Consider the following 15,722-nt stretch of genomic DNA (forward strand, 5'->3'; position numbering starts at 1 on the left):
GGAAATTGGCTGAAATCCCACTGAAGACCGCTGGTTTTTGTTGGAATCTCGCCAGAAACCGCTGAGTTTGGTCGGAATCTCGCCAGAAATTGCCGATTTTGGCCGGATTTGACCGTTGACCGATTAATTAGCTGACTAGACCAAAATCAATCAGTGAAGTGAGGACTAGCGATTCATCAAGAATTAATCACTGCCTAGTCAGGATTTTCACACCGACAATTAGACTGGTCAAAGAAACTATGCTCTATCTCAATATCTAATGCAGCTTGATTCATCATTTTCAAATATTTTTATTTCTGTGGTTTTGTAATTAATTTTTATGTGTTTTCTTTGACCGATTAATTAGCTCATTAACTAGTGACTCATCAGTATCCAGTCGGGATTTTCGCAACACTGACGATTAGACTGGTCAAAGAAACTATGTTCTATCTCAATATGTAATGCAGCTGGATTTATCATTTCCAAATATTTTTATTTCTGTGGTCTTGTAATTAATTTACTTAACAAACCCTTTAATTATTATTCATGCCCACAAACCACCTTCAAATATTAAAGGCAGCAAACTGAATAAAATTCCCTACACTTTTTTAAAACACAAAAACCAAGTAAATAAAAATAATTAATAATAATAATATACTATAATCAAACCAAAGGTCTCTTTTCTTCATCCTCTTCGTGTATCGAATTCTCGTCTTTAACCGATTCTTTCGTCTTCAAGACCATTCTTGGAGTCGGTTTGTTCTCGGGTAACATCTTCAACACGATTCCCATGGATATTAGAATCAAACCCGTCCCATGTTGCTCGGTTAACGGCTTTGTGAAGATCAAGTACGATAGCAGCAAAGTAACCGCCTTTCTAGCCGTTGTTATCTATGTCGTTAAATACAAGTTCAGAAGCATGTACTAAAAAACTATAAATGTGATGGTGATAATAATAATATTGGTATTGAAGGAAAATGTACCATTGCAGTGGTGGCCGCACCGAATATGGCAATTAAGGAAAGAACCGAGACTTGACCGATAAACGTTGCCATTGCTTCGAAGATTAAGACACCGTATACATAAGGATGCTGCACCCAAATACAAAGATTATCAGAAGTATGTAAAGGTCACTACTTTTTTGAACATGGTTCAGTTTTGACTTTTGGGTCAACCTACACCGTTACAAGATATAACTTGGCATGAAAAACTTGAAAGTTTCAAGTTTTGTTTAACCGACACAATAAACAAGAATAGGTTGTCAGAACACGTTAGCAAAGCGCTTCGAGTATGTGGCCATTCGTGTCAATCTTGAATTCAGATATCAACAAGTTTGACTGGCTTAGGTCAAACTTATAGGATTTTTAGTGGAAGTCAACCTTGAAATTTTCAAGAGGGTTGACCTTTTAAGTCAAACTATGATGTTGACTTTCTTTGTCAAACATTAAAACTTGACAAAAATTGCAAAAACTTGATAATGACATTGAAAATGTAAACATTAACCAATATATATATATATATACACATTTTTTCATAACAAAATTCATACCAATATCTAACTTTCAAAGCACTAAAATCGACTAAATAAAAATAGAAACTTCACCTGAGAGCAAGAACTCCAAGCTTTAAATAACTCTCCTGTCAAAAGCATTGGAGGAATCAAAAAAGGCAAACCGACAACAGTTGAGCAAAACAGCATCTCCGTCTGCACAAGAAACCGATCATTCCCAACCAAAAAAGGACAACTTTTTGACCCGTTGATATATTCACACGCCCAAAAACACAAAAACAGATCAAGTCACATGAAAATCACCTGAGTGGTATCGGGATTCATGGTAAATATAGCTTCTTGAAAATTCCCAAGAAACGAATCCATGATCAAAGCACCGGAAACCATCACAACACCAAGAATGCTAAAATTTGGTGACGTATTTGCATCCGCGAGAGTAAATAGTATCAATCCCGCAACCAAAAGTAACGCGGAAACATATTCGTGTGGAGGGTATTTTCGTCTTAACCCGGGAATAAACGCTCCCATAATCATCACTGGTAGAACCTAAATTTAAGTTCAAAAGGTTCAACCAAAATGATATATTGTGATCACAAATAATATGTCATAAAAAGACACCAAACTCATGACACTAGTCTTTTACACAACCAAACATTGCATGGTTAAAACAGGATCCTAAATTTATTATTAGTGCCATACGTTAAAAACGCACAAGATATGGGATTCTTTAGGGGTGTAAACAAACCAAGCCGGCTCGTGAGCTACTCGAGATCGGCTCGTTAAAAGCTTGATTTAAGCCGGGCTTAAACGGGCATGAGCTCGAGTGACAAGCCCGAGCATAACTAGACTAAACAAGCCTATAATTTATATACTTTTATTTATAAATTATGTAAATTATATATATTTATATATTAATTAATTACTGTTATTAAATTATACTAAAAATAACTAAATAATATATGTTATGTTATATATAAAAATTGCAATTAATAAACACATTAAAATTATTAAAAATGTATATATCTTATATAACAATTATAAACGAGTCGAGCCCAAGCCTAGCTCGAAGTTTAGAAAAGGAGCTTGAAACAAGCCGAGCTCGAGCTCAAACGAGCTCAAGGTTTGTCTCGTCTTGTTTACACCCCTAGCGTTCTTTAACATGAGATACACTTATAGGGTGGTAATGTACAACGAGCAAACATTGCCCGAAGCAAATTAAGATCTAAACTTTATGACATATACAGAAATAAAGTATTCACCTTGGTGGATTTAAACATGAGTTGAGCAGGGTAATTTAGGAAAGCCAAAGACCCTTTGGTGAGTCCATGAGAACCCATGAGTACAGCCGAGAGTTTGACATAGGTCTTCCACGGGTTCACCATTTGCTTGGTGGTGAACCCTTGCAAATAAATCAAAGCAATGTAAACCCATCCTTGAACGAATGTAAAATACCAGCCATAACTATACAAAATAAAATTTTCATGAAAAAAATTAACATTTTTAACGATGGTTAAATTCAAGATTAACAAGATTTAGTGTAGATGACCGACCTGAATTTAAGACGATTATATACATATTCCTGAAAAAAAATACATGAATGTATTCATTAGCTTTAATTAACATAAAAGGAAACTAATGCTGCATTACTTACAAAACAAAAGTCCATAGTTGACTTTTGATGGTCATAGGATATATTTATAACATTAAACATGACAGCACATTATTCTAATCAAATAAATAAATAAAAAATTAAAGAAACACAATTTAAAGATCATACTACTAAATATATAATGTAAAAATTGATTTTTGATAGAACCAAGTTTTAGCCTTTAAATCTTTAAACTAACAAATGAATTTTATTTATTTATTTATTTTGTCAAATTCAACACAAACAATAAAACAGGTTTAGATTTCAAGTCCCTAAAAAAGAGAAGTGTAGAATTAAACAAAGTGATCATTAAAAAATTTGAATAATTTATTGAAAACAAATAATACTAGAAACCACCCAAAGAAGTTTCATTTTAGAAAAGTAACATATTCAACTTTGTGCTAATTACTAATTGCCTGCATATTTTTGGTTAATTCTAAGCTTTATTGGCTCTTTCTTAATCTTACTCATTTTACTTTTTCTTTTCATATGTATGCTTTTAGTTTCTATTTTTTTATTAAAGATGTTGAGCATTTGATTACTTCCTTGTAGTTTTGGTGCAACCTAAAAGGGACCTACCCAAATTATATAAATAGTTCTTTTCTCAATCTAGTGTCAAGGAATAATCTTTCCAAAGGTTTGTTTGTTTAAAATTTTAGATTACATCATCATCTTTCTTTGAGTTTGAAACTAATTTAACAGGTTTTCTATACCAAAAACAAATTATTCAAAAATTAAATATTAACTTATGTTCCTAAGTAATTAGTTTTTGTGAATAAAAAAAACTATTAAGTTAATTTCAAACTCAAAGAAAGACAATGATATGAGATATCATCCAAAACTTCAAACAAACAAACCTTTGCATTATTCCTTGGTACTAAATTGAGAAAATAATTTTTTTATAAGTTGTGTAGGACCCATTTAGGATTCACCAAAACTACAAGGCAATAATCAAGTACTCAATATCTTTAATAAAAAAATACTGACAAAAAGCACACTTATGTAAAGGTAAAGTAAGAGTTAAGATTAAGAAAGACTCAATAAAGCCTAAATTAACCAAAAGTATGCAGGCAATTTACACAAAGTGCTGCATGCAAACCATAAACCTCATCAAGAATTCAAGATCAATCCAACCCCATATTATATTAATATAAAATTAATAAATTTATTGAAAACATTGCATTGTAGATTCTCCAACAGAAAACCCCAATTCTCAAGAAACCTTACAAAAACAAAAACAAAAAACAAGATTTTTCATTCTTAAACAATCTTTCAGATCAAAATTGTTTTTTAAAGAACACCCAATTCCTGAGAAAAAATAATAAAAAAAAAAACATCAAAAATCAAGCATGGGTTTTGAAGAACAACAAAATCTTGAAAAACCTCAAAAATCAAACATGAGTTTTGAAAAAAACAATATTTTTCATTCTTGAACAATCTTTCAAATCAAAATTAGTTTTTTTAAAAAACACTCAATTCCTTGAAAAAAACTCAGAAAACCAAACATGGGTTTTAAAGAACACCAAAAATCTTGAAAAATCTCAAAAATCAAACAAGGGTTTTAAAGAAATCAAGATTCTTGAACAGTCTTTCAGATCAAAATTGGATTTTTAAACCCAAATCCTGAAAAACCTCATAAAATCAAGCATGAGTTTTCGAACCAATCTTTCATATCAAAATTAAAATTTTTAATAAATAAAACCCAATTCCTAAAAACATCATCAAATTAAACAAGGGTTATAAAAATCTTGAAAAAAAAACCTCAAAAACCCTAAAATCTTTACTAAAAACACAAGCTTTAAAACAAAATTACCTCAAATAAATCAAACCAATTTCATATCAAAATTGGGTTCAAACCAAACAAGGTTTCAAAAATCTTGAAAAACAAACCCTCAAAAACCCTAAAAATCTTCACTAAAAACACAAACTTTAGACCAAAATTACCTCACAGACGCCATTAACAAGGTACCCAAAGAAGAACCCAGAAGAGCAAATGAGAAACTGTTGCCATTTGGGTCGATCAGAAAGAGAGATACCAAACAGAGACCGAGTTTGTTCTTCGTTGTTCTTCATTCTTGCTGTAAAAAGCTAATAACTTTTGTTGTGTGTGTGTGTGTATATATATATATTAATTGATCATCAAGTGAGATTTGTGCATGTAGAGATTGATAATAAAAGAATTGATTAGAGGGAGCGTATCGGTTCAATCACGTTGTTGTTGTTGAGAACACAACATTTAATTTGGAGAGAGGTTGAGATGGAGTTTGCAAATACAGAGTCTGGTTTTGTGAGAAGCCGCCAACTCATGAACAAGGAGAGAGGAGGTGTAAAGGTTAATATCATTATTATATTAGGGGTTTTGCTTTTTCTTTAAAGCAATTTTTAAACGGGCTGCTGGTTAAATTTATCGTAACTGAATACGCTTGTTTTTTGATCTGGGATAATCCTCACCTAAGGCTGACGTTTATGATACTCGCTTGAAAACGTGACAGTGCGGTGAGATAATATTTTTTTATTTCAAGAATCTAACTAATGAATGTTACATACTTACTTAGACTCTCATCATCACCTGGTGCAGCTAAAATTATATTATGAGAAAACATAATTCAAACCCGAATAACTTGAAATATCAGTCTTTTTTTATTACTCTTTCACCAGCTACTCAAGAAAAGTATTACCACTTACTATTTTATTTTTTATCTTATTATTATTATTTATTTTTTTTTTAAAAAAAAACAAAGTAATACTTCTTATTAACATTTGTTAGTTGACTAGTTGTAATTTTGTTACTTTCCTTATTTGAAGTCGTGATTTTGAGTTTTGTCTAAAGTAATTTGTTATTAATTAAGCTAAAGGGTTTTCCGACATGCTGGGTCACCGTATTTTATTCTTCGGGCGAAAATATGATCTATTTGTCAAGTTGTCGGGATGCTTTGTGTTAAAAAAAGTAAACTAAAATAATATTTTTTTTATATTTAGAGTAAAATGTCATTTTCACCACTCTAGTCACCCTCCACCATTGAAATTTCAAAATATATTGAACAAGCATTTGGATTCATTTGGATTTCTGATGATATTTATATAGACTACGCAACTGTCGTGAGAGTGTTTAAGCTAACTTGAGGATAAAAGAATTTTATTCAAAAAAATCCTAAGAATCGTTAATAAAATATATTGTATGAGAATTCAATGTTCTAGAAAAAAATAAAAGGAAAAATGTGGGTTATCATCAATCAATAACGAATGTAGTCGAAAGAAAACATAAGGAATGTAATGTACGTTTGCTTAATCTTACATAATATGATCTTGGGGAACAAAGGGAAATCGATTTGTCAAAGGTATGAAGGTGACGTACAACGACTTTTGTCGTGATCAACGTTGCATAGAAACTAGTTCATCATCAAACACACACGACAACGAAACACCAAACAACCCTTGTAAGAATTTGATTGAGTACATACAAAAGTTTTGCACGTGTGATTATGATTAATTCTAGTAGGTTATGTCTAGGATTGTTTATTATAAATTTGCAGTAATAATGATTTTTTTTTTATTTTCTGTCACATTTTTATATATATTGTAAGTAATAAAAGTTTTCACGACTAACATAATGAATGATCTAAGTGATACACGAGTTTAGTTATAGTATTTGATTGTTGTACTAACTAAGACGTCCTAAATATGTTTATTCCACCAACAATAAATGATACGTGAATTATATTCGAGCAAGATCTTTTAAAGACGTGTATCCTTTATGAAATATTTGCCAACTCATAATAAAACGCAAATCGAATTTGACTATCTGGTTTTTTTACTCGCATGTCTCTAAAATAGTATATATTTAATGCTAGTAATAAATAAATACGTTAATATGGTTCTAGTGACTAGTATACATCTTTTTGTACTCATGAATCTCCAAAATTGTCTTTTCTTTTGCCTTAAAAATCGTCATACGTAATATCTACTTTTATAATCATGTAACTCATGGTTTATTTAGTATTTTTGTAATAAAAGTAATATTAAAATCTACTACTATAATAAAAGAATACCCACTTTTGCCACTTGTCACTCTCTCGGCCCTTCTACCTTTTTTAAACCCGTTTTCATATATGGTTTGTTTCTTGGATTTATTGGATACCACATGGGTTATTATCCGACCCAACAGGTCAGATCTCTTTCAGTTTAGAACCCCATATCCCAAACACCACTGTAGATTTAGATCCAACTCCTCGTCACTGCCGATGTAGATCCAACTCCCAAACGCCATGACACCATTCCGCCATCGGACCACTGCCACTAACGCTACCGCAGCTCCTCCCACCGTCTACCGTAGCCCCTTCACTCCCTCCACAGCGTATGTTCGTTCTTCCTAAAACAAAAATTAGGGTTTGTACTTTGGTTTATAAGTTGAGATCGATTTTATTTCGATGTTGAGTCTTATACATTGTCTAACACACACACTCCGCTCATCCGTACTAGAAGCTTCTATGTTAGCATTGTGTTATTAGTTTTAAAATGATCTTAATTGTGAATGAGGAAGAAATTATCATAGTTTTGTTAGACTTTGCCAACAAATCAAATAACTAATTATGCAATATTCAATAAATCGTGTATTCACATGGATTTGTAGGACGTGTTCATTGCTTATATGATTATAAGGCATCAACTAATTTTTATTTGTAACACCTGCTTACTCACTTATTATATATTTTAATATTGAGGAAGAACACAACATTTGAAAGCAAAATTAATTCAACATCTTCATTGTAAAAGTTAAATTTGCAAATTAATTCATTGGTACATCATGTTTGCAAATTACTATCTTACTTCGTAGGTTGATTAGTGTTATCTTTCATAGAAAGTCAAAACAATGATGATAATTCTCATATGCCAAACAATCAACAAAACCTTTAAGCACCAAAAATGTAGATGAAGTATTAATAAAATAATGTTGTAATGAATTTTAGGCTATGATTAACTTGAGCTGTAACATATGTATGTTAGGTTTGAAAGTCTCTGTTTATAAAGTCACTTATTAAGCATTACACCTAGCGTGCTACAAATTTAATGTATTTAGTTTTTCCTTACAATACTCATGAAGTTTGAGACACAACTTTTGTTGTTTCACATTAGGCAAGCAAATTCGACTGCAGTTTGTTGAGTGGGAGAAAGATATTAATGGGATGATTGGTGCTGCTAAATATGGTGATCTTGCACCGTTGTTCATTGATGGAAGCTATGACTTTGAAATGGTGAGTTTTCGTTGTATATGATCGAAGTTATTAGTTTTTATAATTGTTTGAAATATGTAGCTTTTAGTTTATGTTACATTTTGTAGGAGACATGTGACTTCCTTATCATAATGCAAGTTCATGTATTTTCTATTGTTATGGCGTTCTTAAACATCTTGATTTATTCAAGATGTTTTAAGAAGCCTAAAAGGACAAAACAGAGTCTTAAGCATCGGTTCTGGTCTAATACATGGAATGTCTTAATGCTTATTATATCTTTGCTTTTCTTTTTATATTTTAACTTTATGTTTATCCTTATGTAGTAATATGAAACAATTTAGCTACGGAAGAAGACATGTGAAATGGGATTGAAGTGGTGGGAACGTTGCTTTATTTTAGTTTTTGTTGTATTTTTAGAGATATAAAATAAAAGTCAATTAAAATACTTTCTTTCTTAAAAATTTTCATTATATATATTGACTACATTACCATAAATCAACATACTAACAATTTAATTTGTTCTTTTTGTTTATTTTTGAAAGCTAGAATCATGAAGTTTTTTAGCTAACGCATATATAATTTAACACCTAATTTGTATATTATTAAATATTTTAAACATGTTAAATTAGCACATAATTTCAATTTATTTAAATTAATTGAAGATATGTTCACCTATCTCAATATTTTTAAAATTTACCAATATTCACAAAATATATAATAATCACATGTATCTAAATATTCAAAATTTGAAGTCCTGATCAATAAGTCAATTTAGCTATTATGGCAATAGTTCAGAAGTTTATGTCAAAATTCGATTAACTATAAATCCAAATGATTTATTTATTTGGAAAGCTACAATAGCGGTTTATTAGTTGTCTCAATTTCAATAATTACTAATATATCATATATATTGTAACAACTTTCTAAGATATTAACTAATCATACGGGTTAGTATTCAAAGATGACAGTTTCTCATTGCAGTATGTTTCATGATGATCATAAAGAAAAGACAAGGTCAATCATTATCTAGGGTTGGTTTGTACATGAAAGACCTCACATGGACAATTATACTTCGCATTGTCAAGAGTTCCAAGTCGGCATGAACTAGAGATTTTGATTCTTAATAAACAAGTTATATTAACTAATACAACAACAAATGTAGTGCATGTGTAATGTTTTTTTTTAATTTCTGTAATTTTAATGTAAATTGTAATCATATTAACAATACATGATAATAATTGCGTTATTGATTGTATTTTGCTTAATATTTATATATTAAAAGTTTCATCAATTTCCCGTGTAATACACGGGCCTCAAACTAGTAAAATAGATACACTCATATACAACTGTGCAAAACAACTATAGAAATAAATCTCATGTTTTTCTCTAAACAATGATTTGCTATTTAAACTAGGGGTGTCCACGGTTCGGTTTTCACAGTTTTTGAGTCAAACCATGAACCAAACCGTTGGTAACGGTTTTTATTTTTGTAAACCAAAACCGAACTGTAGGACTCTTAAACCGAACCGTTGGTTTGGTTTCATGGTTTGGGTAAATATAAATAAATTAATACACGGTTGGTTTTTGTTGTAAACTATAAACCATACCGTTCGCTACAGTTTGAATCTTTTGAAACCGACCGACCGATAGTTATGAAAAAAACCAACCATGAAACTAAACCGATGACCGGTTTGAACGATTTCACGGTTTCACACCGAACCATGAACACCACTAATTTAAACCAAAACATGATTTTCAACAAAGTGATTTCTTTTTTAAACCAAAATATTCAATGCCCTAAAAGCTTAAAAAATCTCAACAGGACATGAGTTTTTAAAACATTTCATAAAAGTAAATATAGTTCTTTCTTATAGAAAGTAAAATATCAATATTGTATCTCATACAATTTGAACTATTTTTAATAAGCTATCTAAAGTGTCAAACATAACATGAATCATATTTATAACACTATGTCCTTGTTTAATAGAAGATAAATAAAAGTAAACTAACACACCGGCCATTTTACTAAACCTACTTTTATCTTAAGTGTCAAACATAACATGAATCATATTAAATTTAGGTTCATTACCATTAATGTACGAATTAAATCACAGGAAAAACGCATCATATAATTTGTCTTGCTGGCTTATTTTGCGTGACTAAATGAAATGAAAAATATAAAGTGAGAAATTTTATTAGTTTTTTAAACGACATTAAAAGTTATTTGGGGCAATTGCGTATATTCCTCTTTAAACATACAAAAATTGCATATTTTCTTAAATCATGGTTGAAGAACATTGTACATCATACGTTATATAGGATCATTTGTTATATAATATTATATAAAAATATTATTTAGTAATGTAAATTATACAAATATATTCAATATTTTCATCGGGACATAATTAAAGCTTTTGAAACGTTTTTAAAAAACTAGTTGAGTGTTATTTTTTCATATAAATAAAGGTTAAAAATATATAATATTGCATGCAATGTATACAATTTGAACTATTTTTATTAAGTTGTCTAAAGTTTCAAACAATGAATCGTATTTTTCACACAAAGACGTTGACACATGTTTGATAGAAGCCTAAAGAAAAGAGCAACCGGCCATTTTTAATAAACCTACTTTTTATTAAATTTAGGTTCTTTACCATAAATGTACAAAATTTAGTTATCATTTCACTTGCTTGCTTCTTTTACACGATTATTAATTATTAACTTAATAATAACTAACTGATGCAACGGTAAAATGAAAATGAAGATCAAAACACGTTGATTATATGAATTCCTGTGATGAACTTCCAAACCCCCAAATCTCACCCAAAAGACTAGGAAAAATGAAAAGAAAATATTATTAATCAAATTCAAGTATAACTTTTCAGATTACATCAAGATCATATAAAAAGACTTTCAAATACGAAATGGGCACTGAAAAGGCCATGGGCCAAACACAAACCCAAAATGAAAAATGCAAAACTGACAAAAAAACATAAAAAGGCCCAAAACTTTATTTAGGAGGCGTTTTTGGGCTTCGGACAGGGGCCAAACCGCCGTAGGCTGTTGGCCACAATGTGCTCCTCGTCTCAAGCTTCGATTTGACTGGTAATGGGCTTGAAATGGAGCTTCGTGGGCCAAGTTATGCACATTTTCGTGGGCCACCTTTGGAAGCACGATCTTGGGCCTTCAAATATAACATAGTACGTTCTTCAATGCTTGAGCCTCCATCACTAATTTAAAAAAACATTAAAAAGTCTTTATGAGTTATTTCGTATAGCATTATAATAACAGTCTACTTGGGGTGGCAAATGGTTGGGTACTTGGGTTGGGTCGAACGGGTCATGAGTCGAAATGGATTAGGGTTAAAATGAGTTAGGTCAGAAGTCAGAACAAGTCAAAAAAATAAGGTTGTTATACTTTATTTAGATTGAATGTTGTATCAGTCTCGGTTTTATATATTCAAATGAATCTTGGTAAATATTATAATTATCTGTACCACTATATCGGTTGTTATAATTCTTGTTGTAGTTGTTAAACTTTCCAACCTCATGACGAATGTCTCTCCGTTTTGACGAGATCATGTCGGGCTATGGTATTCTCCCTGTCCCATTGCGTCGTGAAAATTTTCTAAAACACGTTTTTAAAAATTGGGTCAGGTAGATTATATCCTATAAAGAAAAAAGAATAACATTACAAAAATAAGGAATAAATAATATGCATTACTAAAAAAAAGTTGAAATAAATAATATACATTACTAAAAACAAAGAAAAAATTGAAGGAATAAGTAATAAAGATGATGGAATAAGATATTGAATATTTAATGATGATGGTAGAAAATTGTATGAATATTGGATGAAAATGACTTTATTTATAATTCAAGATTTTCATTTTGCATAGCAACACGAACCATATATAGGTAATAGTCAAGTCCGAGTCGAGCCAGGGTGGTTTTGAGCTCGGGCTCAAAATTAAACAAGGCAACTCAACTAAAGCTCTAGCTCGATTTTGAAGTTAAACGAAATTAAGATCGAGCCAACAAGTCGAGCCATGATTTTTGGCTCGGTTAGAAAAATGAGCCGACTCAGCTTAGGATGTTTCAAATCAAGTTTTCTTAGCTAGTTTTATTCGAGCTTTTATCGAACGAGCCACGAGCCCGAGCTTTGAGCCTCGAGCTTGTTGAACTACCCTAGGCAATACCCATCTCATTAGAATATGAAACAAACTTAGGCCCCGTTTGTTTTTTTTAGAGATTTAAGTCTGAATCTGAATACCACATCTGAATGTTAAGAGGTGGTTCAAATGTCTGAAATCTGAATCATTAAGAGGTGGAGGCTAGAGGCGAACCTCTAGTCGTCGGAGATGGAGCCTAGTCTCCGGGTTAGAAGTTAATGAAGGCCGGAGACAAACATATGTTTTTTTTGGGTTAAGAGGTTTTCAGACCCACTAAAAGCTCTTACTGGTTCAGATGCTATTAAGACGCCGAATCTCTTAATGCCAGAAAAAAACAAACAGCCCCACGTCTGATTACGTCTGACCGAATCAGACGTTTTCCTCTATTCAGAGAAAAGAGGCAAAAACAAACAGGGCCTTAAGATTACTTTTGAACACTTCCGTTGATTTAGGATTGGTTTGGGATTCGTGGTCCGGCTACCCAACCTAAATGCTCGATAATATAGCTCTATTTATCCAAGTAACCAATCATAATTTTCTTTCTATGGTAATTATTTTTCATAATTGACAAACTGGTTAGTTATATTATGTCAAAACACTATAAATATCCGACATGCATTTCTAATAAACTAAAAGGTATATCCGAAACACACATGTTTACGCAATACCCGATGAACACTTCGCTAAACTAAAACTGACAGGTTTTGAGACAGTATTTTAAATTCAAGTATGGGATTGGGATTACCTAAACTCGTCCCAGATCCAATCCACTTCCATCACTCATCACTACATCAACCTTTACCAAGAGTCTACGTTGACAATGTTGACCATTTGTACAAATGGCAAAATTAACCATTGATTAAACCTCTACATTGACCAATAAAAAGAAGCAATGTCAATACACCCTTTACTTGGTAGCATCTTCAATAAGTCTTCAGCAACTTTAGGTCACTTTTGTTCTCATGTTATAAAGCCAATTACATAAATAATAATCTATGTTTCATACAATGAAAAAACACTAGTAAAAGATGCAAATGAGTGTAACAATATTAGGAACTCAATTCCCTTGCTTAAGGAAACATTGATTCAACTTGTAAAATGCATACAAGATTAGAAACGTTACACTAGCCAGATATGTACTCGGGTTCCCTATTACTGTAGCATATCCCACGCATTCGGGTCACCTACAACAAATGACCGCACATTTTTACAAGATTAATTGCAATAAATGACCGTAACATTAATGGATTTCTCCCATTGTATACCACTACTATTTCCGATCATGTAATCGTGCCTCTAACATTGTGATTGCATTAGAGAGATGCAAGCTTGCCTATAGAATATGTTTTAGTATGTATAATTTTATCTTTTCCTATGTACTTGTAGGATTCAACTACTATCGTACTACATGTGAATATTCAGTTCCACCCACATTGAAAACGAGAACAAAGATAGGTGTGACATACGCGTTTTAGACTTGCATGATTACCCATCAAAAACACAAATGCCAGCCCATCTTTGTCTTAGTTCATATTGTAAGATAGGTGAAACACATAGTGCAAAGTAACGCTTAATCCATCATATTACATACGCACATGTATCACATACGTAACTGAAACTTACAAGTAAATAAAAATAAAATGATACATACGAAATCATTTTCTATAGGTAAGTTAAACACCATCTACTGCGAAATACAATATGAAATGCACTCTTACATTCAAAGACTAGTATACATCGAAGGAAATATAATATTAAAAGAACTCTAATATCAATACTGTAAAGCCTAATTTATAAACATGGATCAACAATTAATAATATTCGATTATATACGAGGGTTATTGGGCTTGTGTTGTTTTAGCTTTAGATAGGATATGTTGGGCTTCAACATCATGGGCCGTGGCTAAAGGTGAAAAAAAAAAACCGAACCCAGAACTGGACCCCAAAAAAAATTCGGAACCAGTTTTTTTATACCCGGGTATTTAATACCCAAACCCGTACCCGACCCTACCCGTAGGGTACGAATGGGGTATGCATTTTAGTACCGAAACCCGTACCCGAACTGGACCCGATTGTACCCGGGGAAAACCCGAAAACCCGAACCGATTTCATACCCGGAACCGGGTTTTTTCCAATACCCGAAACTGGGTTTTTTCAAATACCCGATCTATACCCGAAATTACCCGAAAAATAACTGGAAAATACTCGAAAAATACCACCAAAAAGTGCAACCCAAAAAGAATTTCAATCTATACCCGAAAAATACCCGGAAAACCCCGAAAATATGGTTTTTTTCAATACCCGGAAATAGGGTATTCAAATACCCGGTTTTAGAATACTCGGTTCTATACCCGATCCGAACCTAATAGGCAATACCCGGACCTGAACCCGACTCGGATATTACTAATACCCGATTTTTCAATACCCGATCATACCTGAACCGAGTTTTTCTAATACCCGATTTGTACACCTCTAACCCCGGCGAAAGAAAAAAAATTATTTATTTATTTATTCTTAGATAATATCTTTTTTTCATGTTTTTCTAATCAAAATATTTTTTATTTAATTAATACTAGCTTAAGATACGTGTATAATGAAATTTAATGATATACAGGCTCTTCATTGATGCATTTTCAGATTTTCTACATGATGATTGATGGGCTCTTCGTTGTCTCGCATGTCACCCTTTTAAACTCATTCTCCTTTTAGGCTTTTATCACATTGTTTTTAGGATGATGATAGTATATCAATATTAAATTTTTAATGTACTAAATGATCTTTATACACGAGCGATTACATTTTACCGAGCGTGCAAACGAGTCGAGCTGTTAGCGAGTTACTTAACCTTGAATTGATAAAAAACTTGAAAGTGTCAAGTTTTTTCAAACTCGAGCTGGGCCAGAGCCTAACATAAAGCTCGTTTACGTATCGAGCCCGAACTCGAGTCTGATGTATTTTTAAGTTTGACCTCTTTAGACTTAGGGATGACAGTGAAACCCGAACCCGATGGAAATACCCGATACCCGACATAATTGGGACGGGTCTTACCCGTCCCATTAGGGTATGGGACGGGTCTGGGACTAGTTTTTAATTTTTTCACGGATCTGGGACGGATCAGGGATTTTTAACATACACGATTACCCGACCCAATTACCTGATAATATGGGCCCGTTTACCCGATTA

The 15,722-nt window shown here is 32.1% G+C and overlaps 1 protein-coding gene across 1 annotated transcript; it reads right to left on the reverse strand.

The window, feature by feature from the left end:
- Positions 1–440: 440 nt before the first annotated feature.
- LOC143625440 (UDP-galactose/UDP-glucose transporter 4-like) lies at positions 441–5,344 on the reverse strand. Its single transcript, XM_077095765.1, has 7 exons — positions 5,082–5,344; positions 3,040–3,068; positions 2,749–2,950; positions 1,793–2,035; positions 1,583–1,684; positions 963–1,070; positions 441–870 (listed from the first exon to the last, which is right to left on the reverse strand). The coding sequence occupies exons 1-7, from the start codon at positions 5,208–5,210 to the stop codon at positions 643–645; spliced, it is 1,041 nt and encodes a 346-aa protein (XP_076951880.1). The 5' UTR covers positions 5,211–5,344; the 3' UTR covers positions 441–642.
- Between the last annotated feature and the right edge of the window lie 10,378 nt (positions 5,345–15,722).

The sequence above is a fragment of the Bidens hawaiensis genome, unplaced genomic scaffold (assembly GCF_021521415.1).
Source record: "Bidens hawaiensis isolate Kalapana, Puna unplaced genomic scaffold, B.hawaiensis_p1.1 tig00004105_1, whole genome shotgun sequence".
Taxonomy (NCBI): domain Eukaryota; kingdom Viridiplantae; phylum Streptophyta; class Magnoliopsida; order Asterales; family Asteraceae; genus Bidens; species Bidens hawaiensis.